Below are 19,847 nucleotides of genomic sequence, written 5' to 3'. Positions count from 1 at the left end.
TGTGTGCAACTGTTCATCCATTCGGACACTCACCCCCGACTTCCTCATGCTAACCCGTGGTTTGGGCACCGGTCGGCTGGTCTTCGTCTCTATGACCTCCGACCCCGCGCCCCCAGGCATGCCCTGCTGCTTTTTGGTCCTCTGCGCCTGCAGTGCGAGCTGATAGGCCACCTCAAACGCCTGTCCCAGGGTCAGGATGATCTCATAGGTCAGGTTCTGTCAAAAAAAGGTGGGGCCAAGAACAGTGGTGAGATATGAGAGGCTGGAAGAGACAACGCTCTTGACATCTCATAGATCTGGTTACATCTGATTCACATTGATCTAATCTCTTTTGCAGAAGACCTAAATCTATTATTAAAAACTCACAACCCATTAAGAGCCCCAGGATGTGCAAGCTTAATCTGATTTCCATTTGAGAAGTATAACAGGTAATTTAATCTCACAGAGGGCAATGCATTGCAGTAGGGGTTTAGTCTGCAGATCGCTTAGAAGCATATAAACTAAGACTGTATTATAAAATTAAACTGAATCAAGGTTGTGTGTGTAATGTAGTGAAACCAGGGTGAAAATACACGGAACTGTTCTCGGTGTGTAGCTACCGGATCCCTGGAGAGCGGGGTAACTCAAGGGGAAATAAAATGAAACAAAAGAACTGCAAGTCATCTTTTCCCCATCCCTTTTTCTTCTTATTAAAAAAGAAAAAAAAAAAAAAAAAAAAAAGAGACGTCTTGCTTCCTGCATCAATGTCAAACAGGAGAGAACGTGTGACGGCAAGCTGTTCCTCCCCGGTTCCGTCGTCTCCGCGCACCTGTTCTGGCTACCCTGCTGTGTTCGACCGTCGGATCTTTATTCAGACGTTCCGTCTGGGAACAAACGGACCGGAATCACAAACAGAGGTGGCAGAACCAGCGCTGACGTTCCGGGCAAAAGACGCTGTCAGGTTTGTATCAGTACATGTGTGCCCGGATTAAAGATGCGAGACACACAAACTTCTGGATCTCAAATACTGCACACTTTCCTTCGTCAAATGGAGTCTTCCCGACACTCATCTCCACTCTGCTGACTAGGACTGTCCTGTATTTATTTCCACAGTCGCAGTAACCAAAAGGCATCTTCATAAAGACAACCTGCCACAATATTGGTTGTGCCTGACTGCGAACAGGGCCAAAGCTGCCACAAAAAAACAAAACTGATTCAGAGCTGTGCTCCCTGTGTAGACCAGACAATACAGGCTCATGGAGTCATCTCTTCTGAATATATTTTGATACAAAGTGAAATTGTAGTGGAAGTAAAGAGTGAAAGTTGTTTAGCATATGGGAGGAGAAAAAATGTGGCACGGTGACCGCTGTCTGAGCCTGAGCTTCTTCGACTACTTTAACTGCCAAACGGCCCTGGGCTGCCTATTAGTTATGCGAGTGGTCCTCCACAGACGCTATTGTTTTGTAACTGGACCTCAATTGGAGGTCTGTGTGTGTGTGTGTGTGTGTGTGTGTGTGTGTGTGTGTGTGTGTGTGTGTGTGTGTGTGTGTGTGTGTGTGTGTATAGCAGAGGGTTTACGGGTAAATCTGGTGTGTGCAGGAATCCGATCCCACATCGGTCGATATGCTTTAAAAGGGAGTCATACACACTGCTGGTGTGGTCAGCCTGCTGGTATCGTGTGAGGGTTGGGGTGGGAGTGATGTTAGCCTAACTGCACTGTGGATAGGCCTGGGTCTTTTGTTGTTTTCCTGGCTTGAGAAAGAGGTCAAGAGGCTAATGGTGAGCTCAGGGCTGATCAAAAGATGTCCAGTGATCCGAGATGAAGGTTAAGGGCAAAAGGGAAATTAAGTAAAGAGAAATCACAGCATGGTTTGCCTTGAAGTATTAATGCTTTGTGTTTCTACAACAAGGATTCTATAGTCAGGGTACCAAACTGTTCCCCCCTGAATCTCTTTCTACAAGTACCATTTAGCTTAAACAATCAGCACACCCATTAGAGTCTAATGGACTACTCTGAAGAGGTGGAACTGAATCCTGTGTGCTACAGGGGCAGTAATGGCACACTGTAACCCTGACTAAATACTAAAGGAGAATGTTGGACACTGCTCTAAGAGGCAGTTTATGTATTGCATTGGTCAATATCTGGAATAGGGTTTGGTGAATATCTAGAATAGTGTTTGTGTATTGCATTGGTCAATATCTGGAATAGTGTTTGGTGAATATCTGGAATAGTGTTTGTGTATTGCTTTGGTGCATAACTGGAATAGGGTTTATGCATTGCTTTGGTGAATATCTAGAATAGTATTTGTGTATTGCTTTGGTGAATATCTAGAATAGTATTTGTGTACGCCCCCTGAAACTACGCATTGCAGAACACAAAGCAGCCATTCGTAACCGGAATATGGACTATGCTATTGCGAGACATGTGCAAGCGAATCAATGCGTCCCTTAAATTTTGGGGGATTGAGAAAATCCTACCCTCCCAACAAGGAGGGGACATAGTGAGGTCCCTACTACAAAGATAGGCTTTCTAGATTTTCACTCTGAACACAGTAGAACCTAATGGTCTTAATGAGGAACTTGACCTCTCTTGTTTTTTATAATCCACACATACATACATATATGTATATATACATACATATTATATATATATATATATATATATATATATATATATATATATATATATATTTTCCTTTTTTGTTTCCTTTTGGTGGTTTGTTTTTTCCCTTTTCTGTCTACATCTGAGTGCTTACACAGGACTGGTTAATTGATGTACCACACCCACCTAGGCCAGTAACCAATGCCTGGAAAGATGTTAGTATCTGACTCTTTAAAAACTGTACATCATTGCCATTGACTGTTTGACTCTGAAGAAGACGCATGGGCGTCGAAACGTTAGTCAGTTTGCACAAATAAAAACACGTTAAGCATTGAGTGCTTCGGTCCTGCTCCTTGGCTCCTGTTAGACGTTGGATCTCCCTTTTTGACTTCTGCGTCCTGTTCCGTGAGCACCAACCAGGCTGAAGCGCAAGTGACCCCCTTCTAATAGTATTTGTGTATTGCTTTGGTGAATATCTGGAATAGTGTTTGTGTATTGCTTTGGTGAATATCTGGAATAGTGTTTGTGTATTGCTTTGGTGAATATCTGGAATAGTGTTTGTGTATTGCTTTGGTGAATATCTGGAATAGTGTGTTTGTGTATTGCTTTGGTGAATATCTGGAATAGTGTTTGTGTATTGCTTTGGTGAATATCTGGAATAGTGGCGGCGGTCCTTACTACGTCTACTGTGCTGAAGACGTGGCAGTAGTGGTGGCTGGTCTGCAGGTCCTTGGTGATGTAAGCAAAGGTGCACAGGTCCTCCGGATCCTGAGCTGCACACGAGATGTTCCTTATCTCATGTTCTGCAATGATGTTCTGCAACGGAACAGACAAAAGGGCCAAGCTGTCAAGTCCTTTGTCTCTTAGTCAAAGGGGTGCACAAACAAAGCCGTGGCAGTTATGAATTACTGCAGGGGCAGAAGAGATGCCTTTTCACTGTCAGCAAGGGTTAGCCTTTTATACTGTACATATTGCATGGTCAGTATTGATAGATGACCCTACCCTCTGGGTTTAACAAAGGGAAACAGAAAGACAAAAAGAAAGATCCAGAGAGAAAATAGAGGTAGCACGATATTGTGTGAGTGGGAGTGTGTGTAAATACTGTGTATGTGAGAATGTGAGGATTCAAAATGACGAAACATGTACAAATACACTCACACACACACACAAAACATGTACAAATACACTTTCTCACACACACACACACACACACACACACACACACACACACACACCCCTCTTGATGATTCATGATGGTGACTCACTCTATACCCCAGAAGACTAAATGTCAGAGAGATTTTTTTAAGGCTCAAAACTCAAGCAGCAGCAGCAGCAGCACCCACCTTGTTGGCTGCGTCGATGAACTTCACCCCTTTGTAGGTGATGGAGAGGACGATGGTGGGGACCTTCCTCAGCTGCTCCGTCGACCTCTGCAAGAAATCAAACACACACACACACACACATGGACACACCCAATCAGAACCCAGTCTTGTCCAGCTCAGCTCCGTCCTTCCATCCCACTGATAGGCGCCGACAGCGCCGGACTTGACAACACCACTAAAACGCTCTGGGTGACCTTACACTTGGCAGCGTTGGCGGGCTGTATATTTTCGTGGGCGCTGGCAAGTGGGAAGTGAGCAGACAGCGTGGCTCCACCATGCCTCATCTCCTAATGGTTCCCCATGGCAGTGATAACGGCGCCGTTGTTTGCACCTGCCTCCGAGATGGATCTTCCCCAGACTCACGCTATTGTAGCACAATCAATAAATGCAACGCCGCGGAAAAAAGGCACCCTGGCGAGGAACTCGCTTAACCTTATTGGTGTGGGCTGAGTGCTACGCAGTATTGAGACCAACACAGATGCGGATGAGGGGATATGATGCAGGGAGGAGAGGGAGGGAGAAGGGGTACAAAAGCAAAAAGTGAGTCTCACCACCCCCACCATTCAAACCACTGCTCCATCACCCCTCTCTGTCCAGGGATTAACGTGTGTGTGTTTGTATGTGTGTGTGTGCGCATGCCCGGCCGACATCACCGTGTGTGAGTTTCGCGTTTTGTGTGTGTGCGCATGTGTGTGTGTATGTGTGGAGCAGAGGTGGGCCCATGAGTCATCTTCACTCAGCAGGGTGGGGCGGTGCCGTGTCGCCGGATTGATCACCAGAGGCGATCGTTTTGGATGGAGCTTTGGTTATCCGTTTAAATGGAAATGAGCAGAGCTGTTCATTAAGCGCAGCGGGCTACAGCCCCCCGAGGCATGCTAAGTCAGCAGATGCCAGTGGTGCTTCAGCAGCTGGAGTGCTTACCCAGCGCCATGCATATGCCTTATTACCCCAGTCCTCAAAGTACGGGAATGTTGGAAGACAGGCGGCTAATAGCTAACAGGTTTGCAGGTGGAACGCGCATCGTATTTTTAGCATTATAATAAAATAATAAAAAAAACAATTGATGTGGATGTGGATGTGAGGATCTCCCTACTCCTTCAGTACAAACTCAAAGCCATGAATAAATCGACACGCTAGTAAACTGATCTCAGACCAGAGGTGAAGATGGCGGACTACGCACCCTCATTTTAGCGCAGGCGTCTTGTGTGGACTCTGTTCCCCGCAGGTCTTTGATGAGCATGGAGCCCAGGTACTGGAGACACACAGAGAGAAAAGCAAGTGAGTTACACACAACTACTGAAAGAGCAACACACATACACATACACACACACACAAACCTAAATCTTAACCCCTCTATTGGGTTTGGTGTCAAATGACAGACACACACAACTGTACACTACTGTAGGAGTTTGGCAGAATCACAACCTTGTGACCTTGACCAACATGTCATATGAGAACATGTAGGGCCTTTAAAACTGCCTCCAAACGATGGCTTCGTGAGGAAGCTGGTGCTTTCTGGGAAAGCATGTCCTCCTGGAGCATAGCCTGAGGAGCCAGTCTCATGTCTCTTAAACTCTAGCGCGAGCGCGAGTGTGTGTGTGTAAGTGTGTGTAAGTGTGCTGGCACTCACGTTAGCCTCATAGCCGCAGGACTCGAAGATGAGCTTCTCCGGCTGGTGGTGCCAGTTCTGGACGGGGGCGTACGGTGCAGCCAGGCTGGGGGGTCGCAAGGTCAGGCGAGGCTCTCTGTGCCGGTCCTCGTACCGCTCCTGGAGGAGGGAGAGAAAGAGAGGGATGGAGAGAGAGAAGGAGAGAAAGACAGAGAGAGAGAGGAGAGAGAATGGGGGTTAAAGACAGAAGAAGAGGGTGAGAGGGAGGGAGAGAGAGTTGGAGAGAGAATGGGGGTTAAAGAGAGAAGAAGAGGGTGAGAGGGAGGGAGAGAGGGAGAGAGAGTTGGAGATAGAGGGGGGGTGTGAAGGGAGGAAATGAGAGAGTATTTAGATAGATGACATGTGATGTGCGGCAGGAGTATTGAGAAGAGAAAGATGTTTGGATATGAAATAAAAACAGATAAACAAACACACACAAAGACCAAAGGGAGGAGAGATCGATAAACGGAGAGAGGGTGAAAGAGAGAAAGAGAGAGAGCGAGAGAGTGAAAGAGAGAAAAACCAGAGTCAAACAGAGCAAACAAACAGCCAGCGTCTCCCCTGCTGTTTGCACACTGATCTCAGTCCAGTGATCCATGTGATTTACTGAGCTGGCCGGGTGGCGAGGGCTCATCAGAACCAGCAGGGTCCACTCACGTGAGAGTAAAGCCGCTCGCTGCGAGGCCGCTGCACCATGTCGTACTCCGGCTCGGGCGCTCCTCGCCTCCTCCCAGAATCCCCGGGGGGCAGGAGCGGGTCCATGGAGCGGCCCGTGTAGGAGTCCATGTGGCTGAGAGGGGAGGACGTCTGCGACATCAGGTCCTGGCACTGAGCAGAGAGAGAGAAAGAGAAAGAGAGAGAGAGAGAGAGAGAGAGAGAGAGAGAGAGAGAACAGAACATGTTCAGTGTGGCATTTAAAAACCACGCTATCACATAGCATGTATTGACTGAGCGCGTGTGTGTGTGTGATGCTATAATGCTTCTCATACATGGGAGCAGTATGTATACGGTTGTGTGTGTCTGTATGTATGTATGTATGTATGTATGTATGTATGTATGTATGTGTGTATGTGTGTATGTTGAGAGACTGACTCTGATCTGGGAGAGGTGCATGACTGTGCATGTGTCTGGGAGCAGTATATATACGGTTGTGTGTGTCTGTATGTATGTATGTATGTATGTATGTATGTGTGTTGCGAGACTGACTCTGATCTGGGAGAGTCGTGGGGGTTTGACGGGCGGCTCCTCGTAGGGGCGCTCAGCCAGTGATGCAATGATTCTCTTCCTGTGGCCCAGCAGCGTAATCTTTAGTACCTTTACACCACAACAGAAGCACAAGACAATGTGAGAACACACACACACCAAACCACACTTTACACAGATCTATAGGACATATACAGTACACAATACAATATACAAAAAAACAGTAAAATTAAAGTATATAGGATATGCAGATTGCTCATAGCTGAACTCACTGATGCAGCAGAAGACTAAGAAGAAAATGGCTCCCTGAACTTTTTTTATCAGTTCCAGAGAATTATAATGTTTTCAACCTTAACATCAAGGGCCGGCTTCCCATACATGGATTAAGCCTAGTCTTAAAATAAAAGAAATCTTTAATGAAAATCTCCATTGAAAAAAGCTTTTAGTCTAGGACTAGGGCTTAATCCATGTACGGGAAACTGACCACAGATATCTTAAAAAGGCTCATTTACGCTTCCAACATTTCACTTCAACACTTTAAAGAAACGTATTTATCTGCCGGGCGTTTTTCTCTGTCTAAATCGCTTCCTTCTCTGCCCTGGGCACGACGACAATTTAATGCCCCCCCCCCCCATCTTGAGTGGTGATCCGTGAGGGGATTGGACGGTGGCGGCATCGCTACTTACATTGACAATCTCGAGCTCCCACAGGTTCTTGACGCATTCGAGGGTGCGGTAGCCGCTGGACAGGAAGTTGTGCAGGTACTCCTGCAGGCCCAGCATGTCCAGCCAGGACGAGAGCGACGTGCTGCCGTCACAGCCCAGAGGCTTCACCTGCAGAGGGACACGGCACGCAACAACGGAGGAAGGAAACGCAGTCTGTGTTAAAGTGTGGCCCCGAAGCAACAGACACACAAATACACACACACACACACACACAATATATATATATATCTATTCACATGATTTAACTCAGGCCAACAGGCCACACAAAGAGTGCACGTGTACACACACAAATCATCACTAGCAAGCAGATAAATATCCCCACAAAAATATATTTTCACCCATTCGCTCGCACGCACACACACACACACTCGCACATGCACACTCACACACACACAAACAAATTACAGCTTGCGTAGATGAAAGAGGTGTGTGAGTGCCAAAGACGTCACAGTGGATTTAGCGTATTGTAAATCCCTTTTGTAAACACAAATTAATTTGCGAGTCGTCCCAAAATTACAGAGCAGGAAAAACATTAAAATAGCTCCATTCAAAACCCCAGCCTCCAGTCCACAACACATTATAGCAGATCAAACAGACTCTTGCTCCACTATTCATCACATAGGTAGCAATTAGGAATTTCAATCTGCAGTAACTTACTAATATGCAACTTTACGAGTAGAACACAGCTGCAGTCAGACTAACAGCTTGGTGTTTAGCTTTAAGGTGTGTGTGTGTGTGTGTGTGTGTGTGTGTGTGTGTGTGTGTGTGTGTGTGTGTGTGTGGTGAAGGTGGAAACACATTATGTGAGGACAGGAGGTGGAGAGGCTGGGCAGGGTGTCTGAAGGTGTGTGTGTGTGGGGGGGGGGGGGGGCAGCTTGGTGTTTAGCTTTAAGAGGTGTGTGTGTGTGCGCGTGTGTGTGGTGAAGGTGGAAACCCATTATGTGAGGACAGGAGGGGGAGAGGCTGGGCAGGGTGTCTGAAGGATGGAGGTTGGAGGCCACGGACCTTGGGCAGAGAACGAGCTGCATGCAGGATCTTTCTCCGGTGGCCTGGGTCTGAGATGCCAATCTCCCGCAGGTCCTGATCCTCCATCACATTATTACCCTGTGGTTCGGAGACAGAGAGAATGAGGAAGAGAAAGAGAAAGAGGGAGGGAGAGAAAGAAAGAAAGAAAGAGATAGAAAGAGAGAGACAGAGAGAGACAGAGAGCTGTTCATGAAGAGGCAACACTCAGGAACTTTAGACTCAACATTCAACAACTGTGAGAGGAATAGTCACATCAGCACAGAATAAAAAGGCCATCTCAAACTGAGACCACCACAGCTGCTTAATGTGTTCTTCCCTGGATCCCACTACCAGGCCTGCTGTCCTCATCAGCAGGAGCTGCACAGTATCAGGAGGCCACACCGCAGGCATTTATCACCCCCCACTCCCTAACCTCCACCCATTCTCCTCCACCCCCAACACCCACTCTCTCCCCATCAATCTGACTTAATTACCCCCTGGAGGACCACATCCATATCTGCCCCACCTGCAGAGGGTAATCCAACATACCCCACAACCTCCTCTCCCCTCCATGATAGAACACATCCACGACTAGCGTGAGCTCTTCATCATGAATGGCCTCGGCCCACACACACCCATCCAACACAAGCACGGGCGCATCTGAGGATAAACATCTCAAGCTAACGAAAATATGATGGGAGGAGGAGGTGATCGAAAGAGCGGCACCCCCTGGGGGTAATAGTAGAGGGGATGGGTGGGACGATCGATGTTTCGGATCTATGCACCACGCGCCAGGAAAAGGGCTGACCACTGGAGAGGCCTGAGCGTGTGTGTGTCTGGCGATTTTAACGAGTCATTGACCACTGTGCTGAAAACACACTTTGCCTAGGGGAAAAGTGTGTGTGTGTGTGTGTGTGTGTGTGTGTGTATCGTAGGGAGCTGGTAGGAACGGAGGCTTTGCTCCAACTCATTAGAATGCAAGAGAGTCACAGGCGTTAGCCAGACCATCAAATTAAAGAAGAATTACAAGGCTTTACTCAAGATTACCAATTATCAGGGAGCCATAAAGGCATGATGGCGTCTCCCTAAAGACTCTACAGACAGAGGAGGGGGTGACGGAGCGGAGTTTGGAAAGGATAGGAGGGTGGGGCATGGATGGTGCTGCTTCAGGAGAAGTTTCAGTGCACACACATCTGATTGATGGAGGGGAAGGCAGAGAGGGAGAGAGAGAATGAGAGAGTGGAGGATGAAGGAGAGGGATTACGACCCCAATAGCACACCTCAGCAGGTAGCTGCAGATTTGTTATGCTGGACTGGTGCGGTACCAACTTGCCCAGTCGAGTGTGTGCCAAGACGAGCCCTTGTCCACTTAAACACAAACACACACACACACACACACACACACTCTGACGCACGTACACACAGACACATGCATGTGCACACACACATTCCCATGGCTCTGTCTGTCACACGGCCTTGACGGAGTGTCCCCAGGTAATAACCTCCTTTTCTCCCCAATGTCACCTCACCTCTCCCAGCTGAGATGAGGAAGGACAGCCTGGGAGGCACCGGGAGCGTGACAGAACGAGATGGAGGTGGGCAGAGGAGAGAGAGAGAGAGAGAGAGAGAGAGAGAGAGAGAGAGAAGGGGGTGATTGTGTGACAAGAACGTGTGAGAAAAAATGAGATGAGAGGAAAATAGAAGGAAAGGGAGAAGGAAGAGATAGAGAGAGAAAGAGAGAATGAAAGAGAGAAAGAAAAGATATCAGAGAAAAAGAGAGAGAGGGGGTTTAGGACGGAGAGAAATGAAAATGAATGAGAGTCTAATTTGCAGAGGTGCCTAACATTTCATTTCTTCCTCTCATATCTCACTGTGGAGTGACAGCTTTGGGCTTTTATGTTCTCCTGGGTGCGTTCTTCATTAATCTCCTTTGGCAGGAGGAAGAGGACCCAGTGTGTGTGTGTGTGTGTGTGTGTATATGAATACTGTGCATGTGTGTGCACATATAAGAATGGATGACATTGACTGTGTGCCCATATTGGTGTGTATTGGAGTATGTGAGACAGGCTGTTTCTTTTATGTCTGTGTGTGCGTGTGTGTGTGTGTATGTGTATGTGTGCACGTGTGCTGTGTATGTGAGTGTATTTATGGAGTAGGCAGAGAAAATGAGGCAACAGTAAATCTGCCTGAACCATTTATGAGACAAACAGAGGAGCTGCACTCATCATACACTTGGAGAGAGAGAGAGAGAGAGAGAGAGAGAGAGAGAGAGAGAGAGAAAGAAAGAGAGAGAGAGAGAGAGAGAGAGAAAATGGAGGGGCGAGCTCCATCTTTCTGTTTCTACAATGCTGACACAGAACACCAGAACTAACCATCTGCCCACAACCAGCAACCCCAAAGTCCAGAAACTGTAGCTGCACATCAGATGGTGGACAGGGGTTACTGACCAGCTCTGGACAGCCAGGACTGACAACATGAACCACAGCACTAGGAGGTTTACAGCAGCAATACAACATTTGCTGTAAAAGTTGCTTTTGACCCCCCCCCCCCCCCACCCACCCACCCACGACAACAGGAACTCCAAAATACACTTTCAAAGAAAAAAAAAAAAAATCAAATGAACTAAGTAAACAGTATCAATGACTGCCAAAACTCTAGCCTGTAAAAGGGCACTCAAACACACACACACCCCAAAACACACATTGTTTGTCCACAGAAACCCATACACACACGCACACACACAATGGCTCTAAGATCTTATCAACTTGACCTGCTCTACTTTCCAACTGCGATGATTGATCCACTGACAATAAGCACCATTAGCAGCAGCCCGTGGAGAACATAATCCCATCGCCTGATCTCAGCACGCCGCTTGGGCTGAAAGAGGCAAACTCTGGAGAAAGAGTGGTGTGTGTGTGTGTGTGTGTGTGTGTGTGTGTGTGTGTGTGTGTGAGAGTGTGAGTGAGTGAGTGAGAGAAAAACAAAGAGAAAACTCTAAAGGGATTGACAGTAAGCCTTCTGTCCAGCTGGTTTGTGGGAAAGGCCATTCGGGGCTTTGGTGTGTTTACTAGCTGGAGAGTTACAAATGAAAGAAAGAAAACAGCCCAACATATAGGGGAAAGAAGAAGTTGTAGAATTAACATCCCAAACATGGACTTTGGCTGCAGACTTAAATAGGATGGGCGGCCACCTGGGCTCACCTCACTCCAGACAACTTCACACACTTGCATTGTGGGGGATTTACTCTTCTGAGATGATCTATTCTTGCCACAGTTAATACGACTCTTTCCCTGAATTACATTTCAGAGCACATACAGAGACGCTTCATCAAAGACACTGCACTGCACAGATACACACTCTCTAAGAGGAAGAGATAGAATAGAGAGATTGGCAGTGACACACACACACACACACACACACACACACACACACCAGTGTTTCCCATACATTGACTAATCTGTGGCGGGGCGCCACAAAAAAAAAAAATAGGCCGCCACACATAAATATTCTATGTTTAATTTAATTTAAATTAAATTAAATATAAGATCAAATCCTTGCATTGCCATTGAGCTGCGCTTTTTACGGATGCAGCCTTTCCTTGCCCTGCCCCACTCTCTCTCGTATCCCGCTGCCCCTCCTCTGCATGTGCATTTAACAAAATATTCACAATTGTTGAAGGATTGTTGTTGCCACATAGAAGCATTGCATAGAAGACGTCTGGCTAAATTGCTATTAAATCTGCTTAGCATCGTGACCATGCTGCGCAAATTTGTTCAAAACTGCTGCATTGAAGTTAACTCTGCTAAGATCTTACCACAACATAGTAGGCTACATTGAAGAGACTAAACTAAGTAAAGTTATGCAATCAAGCAGTATCTCAAAGCTAACGTTAAAATACTGTTTGGATGTCGAATTTAGCATGCTTAGCCTACTTACAGCTGCTTGTCAATTTCGTTGAAGGGCTCATTTTATTGACTCTGACACTGAATGTTTGCAAAATCCCGATGTAAATGGAAAAGTGTTTTCCAAAATTCAAAAGTGCTTGTCCCAAGGAGAAGTACGAACCTTTATTTTAACTATGTAGAAAACGTTATGAATTGCATCCAGTGACAGGCACTCAATTAGACCGATACACCCCCCCCCCCCCCCCCCGTCCAAGTCAGCTACCGCCACAAATCGAATCCAATTCTGTGGGAAACACTGCACACACACACCAAAAGGTGTTCACCACTAACGGCATGGCAAGCCTGCTTAAACAAAGTCCTTCTGTAATTACCCATTATCTCTTCTCAACACAGTCACTGAGATGAGTCCTGATTCATTGCCCTTGACAACATTACCATTGACCATTACACACAAAACAACACAGAAGAGGGGGAGAGAGAGGGGGAGACAGAAGGAAAATAGAAAATGAAGGGAACAAAAGAGAGACAGAAAGAAGAGAGAGCAAAAGGGAGAGAAAGAGAGAGATTGCGCCTGGGAGAGGTTAGCCGTCTGTGATTCGAGAGCTCTGGGGAAATCACTTTAATGCACTTTGACTAATGTTGCCAATTTTGTAGCTTGGCACCCTCGGTTGGCCGAGGAGCAAGAGGCGCCAGCGGGGCCTGGTACAGACGCCGCGTCAGAACGGTGGGCAGGCATTTACGCCAAGGACACCAACGTGGCACCAGGGAAAGGGGAAAACAAAAGGTGGGCATTTGCTCAAGGGTCTGAAGGCTTCTGAGAGTGAACGGGAACATCAGACGGAATGTTGCCATTTGGCTTCTGCTGCCGCTGCTGCCGTTTTTTTTAATCTGCACTGTTCTGAGGTCAAGCAAGCGCCCGACAGCCCGCTGCAGTCAGAAGCTGCAACTAAACCTCAACTACACAAAGCTGAGGAGGCCTGTTATGTTTCTTAAATCGTACACTTCTATCTGCAACTGGGATAACGTACTAGGGAACATATACTCCAATACACTATAATAAATTAACATTTAACATCAACTTAACAATAGCAGCCACATAGCTATATGTGTTTTTCAATATAGTCTCAGAAATATTTGACTTTTAAAACTTATCCCATATCTGACCACTGAAATTATTATGTAAGTCTTGTGGTCCTTGTGCACCACAGGTCTTTAGGACACGCCTGTTTCTGTGCAGGGGTCTGCTAGAGGGCCTAGGCACAGGCTGTGCTCCACTTCAGCCCTGTGAGACAAGGGACAGGACAGGACAGGACAGGACACACACACACACACACACACAGGTCCGTCTGTCCGAAGTAAGACAAGCTGTTTGGTATGTCCGTCAGTGAATGAGAACTAGAATTGTGACCGAGTGAAGGTTACAATGGGAGAGAAAGCAGGAGAGTGAGAGAGAAAGAGGAAGAGAGAGTGAGTGAGAGAGAAAGAGCGAGAGAAAGAGAGAAAGGCAGCGTGAAAGAGAAAGAGAGAGAGAAAGAATAAAGAGAAAGACAGCACGGGAGAGAGAAAGAGAGTGTGAGAGAGAAAACACATTAAAAACTGGCAGAGGGGATAGAAAGAGCACACAAGTGGAAGATGGACGATGAGATTGAGACTGCGGGAGACAATGAGAAAAACAGCACTGAGGGCCATGTTGCAGTGAGCGTAATGGAATCAGAGTCTTCACCTCAATCATGCTCGTGTTGATGAGGTTAAAGTTCCACTGCACTGCTCAAACAACACACACACACACACACACACACACACTAGTGTGGCACGGTGTATCGATACTAAAAAGGTATCACGATGCCTTCACGCAAAAAACGATAATAAAGTTCTGTGTCCGTGTTTACTGCTGCTTTCACTGCTCCTTGCACGCATCTATGCAAGTGGGCGTGTCAAGCAGGCAGCTCTGAGTGAGTGAGTGCGCAGCCAACGTCAACATAGTTCTTTGCCGACAGTTCTAGGCCTTGTGGATAAAACAAAAGGTAATTGTATTATAATCTACATCGCGAATAGTGAAGGCAAGCCATCAGGTACACAGAGGCCCGTTTGTAAAATATTTTTCAAAGTCATTTAAAAGCAGTAGGCTACGCATGGAACTTGGCTAAACACCTAGCAGACATCCCAACATTTTTAAAGAGTTCAAAGAACGACAGGTTAACGAATATGCTATAGAAAACACAACTACATGGTTAGTGCCAAGTTCTTCTCTTATGTCTTAGTCTAGCCTAAGTGAAACGAGTATGGTTCTCTGGGATAAAGCGAACCTTCCTTCATCAATGAATTTTGACGAGCTGTAATCATTTTGACGAGACATAGCGAGCTGTAATCATAGGGTGCTAACGTGATGAAAGCGCAATGTTCACGCCAGAATAACATTACCATAACGTGTAAACGATTCATTTCATGTTCGGTCAGTACTACTGGTGATATTTGTCATGGCATGTAGACCGCTAATTAAAGCCCACAGCATACCACCAAAGCGTGTTGAGTCCTAATAATAATAGCGGCTTATTGTTACAGTACGTGGTAGCAAATCATGTTATCAAAGAAATAGACGTAATGTAGGAATGCACACAGATATATTGCAACAGGTAATGGTGTAGGCCTTTCTGACGAAGACCTGAGTGGTTGGAACGTCGTACTTGTACACTGGGCGCAAAGAAGACTATCCTCACATTTTCCCCTTTGCAACTGTCAAAGAAATCCCATAAACACGGGAAGGCCTAGGGTAGCCTATACTGTACATCAGATGGCCTAAAGATTAGGCCTCTCTGCATAGCATTCAGTGATTTGCATGCAGTAATTTTAACACTGACCTTGATCTAGCCTAGTTTGGCTATTTGAAGCTTTATTGCCAAAACACAACACAATGTAAATGAACTATAACAGACAATAAAGGACTTAATCACACAAAGTAGGCCTACTATTTTACTGACTATAAAAAGATAATAATTATGTAGGAAGTTTAGAAGTTTAGAACCCAGAATTGACCCGCACACTACAAAAGTGCACCGAATTCAACACAAATGACTCCATACACTTGGAGGAGGTAGGAGTCCTTTCTTCTCCATATAATTTAGGATTTCGCCGTAGTATCGTTTTAATATCGAGCATCGTGATATTTATGGCAGGTATCGTATCGAAGTCATAATTTTGGTATCGTGACGACACTAACACACACACACACACTCTGACAGCACTGGCCCTGCTGACTTTCATCACAGGCAAAATTCATTATAAAAGTTGCCTTTCATGTCATCTACAGACTGCTAACCTTTTCAAAGCCCGCACACAAAATTAACAGTCTTCCACACACACACCATTCCTCAGTCTTCACATCTTTCCTGTGCGAGAGCAAAGGAAGCGCAAAGCTTTGACCATAGTGGTTCCTATTTCACTGGCCAGGCACGTTTCAGTGGGGTCTGCCATGATGTCTTTTGATGTGCAGTTCATCTTAGCGCTAGAACTAGCGGCTTGTTTGATTAAGATCCAAGACATTCCGCGGCCAATCACAACCTAAGCTGGCATGTGCCTGCAACTTCCTGTAACCTCAGACTTCAGGGAAATGTTGCCACTTTGTCTTAAACAAAAAAGTAAAACAAAAGATTGCGTTTTGCCATTTTCCTACTGGCAATTTATGAGGGCATTTTAATCAGTATTAAAATAGGCAAGCACAAATCTCAGACGTGAGCTGCAGTTGCAGTGGCATGATTAAATGTTTAATATATGCAGTGATCACCAACATATCTGTGAAAGTTGAACTTATTTTGCCTGGTCTCCGTCAGTACATGGAGAATAGAGGTTAGAGTATTAGAGGACTGTCCAAATGTTTAGCTGGCACGGATGGTCCAGGCTGACCTCGAAGAAGCAGTACCTCGATCCCATGCCCCCCACACCCTACTACCTCCCCTCCTCCCTGAAGTGATCCTTCACTCTCCCCCTGTACTGTCAATGTGAATGCATCTCATTTCATTTAACAAGGCTTCAGCCCACCAATAAGGACAACAACAGTGCAATCACTGTTATCATTGATCAGAACCTGAGGGTGTGTGTGTGTGGCAGCGGGACAAAGCCGTTTAATTAAAGATTTCAGATCAAAGGCCACAAATAATCACCCCAAGCACAATAGACCTCCCGCAGCTAGGAGACGACTGTGATCATTCCGGCAGGGTCAGGTTCCCCGAGACTGCCCCTAACAGATGATGACCATCTTCTCTTTTTCAACCCCACCGTCTCCATCTATCCTCCACCCTCATCCCCACTACCACCACCGTCTCCATCTCTCCTCCACCCTCATCCCCACTACCACCACCGTCTCCATATTGAGTGCTGTAGACGGAGACGGTGAATGAGTAGGTGACGTCAGTGGCCTCCATCCGAGCAGCAGCTGGATGCAGAAGGCCACTCGTGTCAGAGAAGCTTTGAAGGAGCCCTTTTAGATTCTTAATTTGCCATCACTCTCTTCTGCACGGCTCGGACCCCAGAGCTCAATTAGTATAGAGGAAGGAAATGGATGGGAGAGGTGAGGACGGAATGGTGCCCAGCGATGACAAATACACACACACACACACACACACACACACACACACACACATATTCAATCATAACACACACATAAACGCACACACACTACTGATTGCAGTGCAGAATTGGCAAGACTGCCTTGAAGATGAAGAAATGGTAGGGATTAAGTGTGACACACAAATACACTCACATGCACACAAACACACACACACACACAGATGCACACAAACACACCCAAGTGCGTGCATACACTCCCAAGCAGGCACACACACACACACACACTCATAAACTCAGATGCACCCGAACAACCAAGCACACACACACACACATTAATGCAAGCACACACACACACACACACAGACGCACGCATGGTGGTCTGCACTGCTGAGGTTGTAATGAGCCTGCTGTGGGTGGGGTGGGGTGGGGTTGGGTTGGGGGGGTGAAATGTAAGACCTGCTGGTGGGGGAGAACCCAGAGCCAAAGTCATTCAGCAGCCTCATTGCTCATCTCCGACTGGCAAATACTTCTCTAATTAACTGGAAGACTAAATAATCCCCCCAACTAATGAGGACCAGAGACAGACCACCGCAAGGTGCACACATACACACACACACAAACACAAAAACACACCCACACACAGACACACACACAGACACACAATCATAAACACAGGATAAACCAAGGAAGTTACAGATTGCCTTACCTAACCCAGTCAGGATATGCACTGTTGTATGACAGACACATTGAAACACCTGGCTTGGCACTCGCTACAGAAAGGATCACCCACAGCACGTTCATCACACACACAGACACACACACACCTCCTCACCATTGCCACCTGCACCACAAAACCCCACATCAAACAAAATGACCTACTGGGAGCAGAGACTCGGAGACATGCAAATAAGGACGAGGGATCTGGGCACGGGCAGGCGCGGTTTAAAAATGCATAACTCTGAGCATGCCCTGCGCTCCATGCAGCAAGCGCTATCAGGGATGTGTTAGACGACGTGCCTGAATTCTGATGAGTGGGGAGGGGGGACTTCACACACAAACATGGAACGTTGTGCATGCTGTCAGAGGCACTGGGGCAGATTAAGTGTTTACAAAGGGAGCTGTGGAAATGAAGCGTCTTTTGTTCACACTGCCACCTGGATTAGAGCTATCTGAAGACACTGGGGTGGGGTGAGCCGTGAGAGGAGAAATGGCTCTGGGGTAGAGGAAGTCTCAGAAAGGGAAAAAAGGGAAAAAAAGAAGATAGGAGAGAGAGGGAGAGTGAGAATGAGAGTGAGAATGAGAGAGAGGGAGAGAGATAGAAAGAGAGAGGGAGAGAGAGAGAAAGAGAGAGAGAGTGCAGTGGGGAAGAGGTATGTTAGAGGCTGACGTCACAGTGTCCAAGGAGGAGCAGGTAAAAGAATTGTGAGAGTGTGTGTGTGTGTGTGCGTGCGTGCGTGTAAATGTGTGAGACAGTGATTGAGAGAAAGAGGGCGATAACTCTCCTAAGAGTCCCCTCCGATGGGCAGGATTATCTGCAGGTCCAGGTGACTGTCATTTCCATAATCGTCATGCCCACAGATACGGCTGAGCAGGATCACCGCAACCTGAAGAGTTTACCTCATCACACACACAGTGGTGTGTGTGTGTGTGTGTGAGTAGTGTAACACAAGCAAATTAATTCACACGACACACGGCTCTGACACACTTGCCTCTGATCTCAGTGTGCTGCATCTCATTAACGCTTATTGTGCCATGCTAATCACGCCCCACACACGCGCACACGCACGCGCACACACACAGCACCCTCCCGTTTGACATGCTTCCATTGAGAAGTTCCAACTATCTATCTTTAGCATGCCCAAAAGGCTGCGCTGACTGGCAGAGTCTAAAGGAGTCAGCTGGGGAGACTGCATTAAAAATGAACTACTTCTCCAACTTTAACATTCATGCGTCCATACGTTAGTGAGATGAGCAAGTATAAGTGTGTGTGTGTGTGTGTATGAATAAGCATAATGTGTGTGTGTGTCAGTGCACTTTCATCCTTGAGCTGCTGAAGGGGTGTACTGCTCTTGAGGTTGTGAAAGGGCTGTGAATCGCGTTAGCTGAGTCGAACAGCATAACGAGGAGGTAGGAAATGCTATAAGGAACAAGTATTCTTCTGGTGCCCCATGTAATATTTAAGAAATATCACAAAAGAGGGAGTAACATAAAGGGGCATGATTTGGGCACTGGCACCATGATATTGTCAAGGCCACACACACACACACACGCACACACTCCCCTGTGCTCTATGTCTGAATACAAGGGCCAGATAGAAACATCAAAGTGAATAAAATACAAATGTGAATGACTGATCTTAACAAATGCGGTATTGTACGTGTGTGTGTGTGTGCCAGGATTCTGTTGCTTCTCTGACTGATAGTTCAGATTTATGACTCCTAACCACCGAGCAAGCCATGAAAAGCCCAGAAAGCCACTCAGCCGAAGCAGTTGAGCTCGCCCTGCCTCAGCTCGGGCGGCAGCGACGACCTTCACGTGTCAGTGAAACCGAGAGAAGACAGAGAAGCAACTGAGCTGTGACTGGTGTCTCAGATCAAACAGAGAGAACCCAAGCAGGCAACACAACATCGCTTCTCTCTCTCTCACCCAGATGCTACCACATTGTTAACCCTTAAAGGTGTCGTTTTTCGAACATTCTAACATAAGATTCCATTCTGCAACAATTCAAGGTTCTCAAATTCTATGTTGAATTCAATGAACCCAGATATCCTTTACAACGTTCATTTCCCAACATTTCCATCACACCGGTGTGACGGTACACATTTAAGGGCTAAA

At 46.6% G+C, this 19,847-nt stretch overlaps 1 protein-coding gene across 1 annotated transcript in view; it reads right to left on the bottom strand.

Annotated features, from left to right (window-relative positions):
• The window catches only part of LOC121713189 (ankyrin repeat and SAM domain-containing protein 1A-like), a 105,261-nt gene that overhangs the window by 4,333 nt on the left and 81,081 nt on the right, over positions 1-19,847 (bottom strand). The window contains 9 exon segments of the mRNA XM_042097640.1: positions 34-216; positions 3,260-3,397; positions 3,925-4,011; positions 5,144-5,215; positions 5,594-5,731; positions 6,269-6,439; positions 6,818-6,925; positions 7,501-7,647; positions 8,545-8,643. Coding sequence (XP_041953574.1) covers positions 34-216; positions 3,260-3,397; positions 3,925-4,011; positions 5,144-5,215; positions 5,594-5,731; positions 6,269-6,439; positions 6,818-6,925; positions 7,501-7,647; positions 8,545-8,643 — 1,143 coding nt within the window.

This window comes from Alosa sapidissima, chromosome 7, assembly GCF_018492685.1.
Source record: "Alosa sapidissima isolate fAloSap1 chromosome 7, fAloSap1.pri, whole genome shotgun sequence".
NCBI classification, from domain to species: Eukaryota; Metazoa; Chordata; class Actinopteri; order Clupeiformes; family Clupeidae; genus Alosa; species Alosa sapidissima.
Note: the sequence above shows the minus strand (reverse complement) of the source record. Positions and strands in the feature narration are given on the sequence as shown.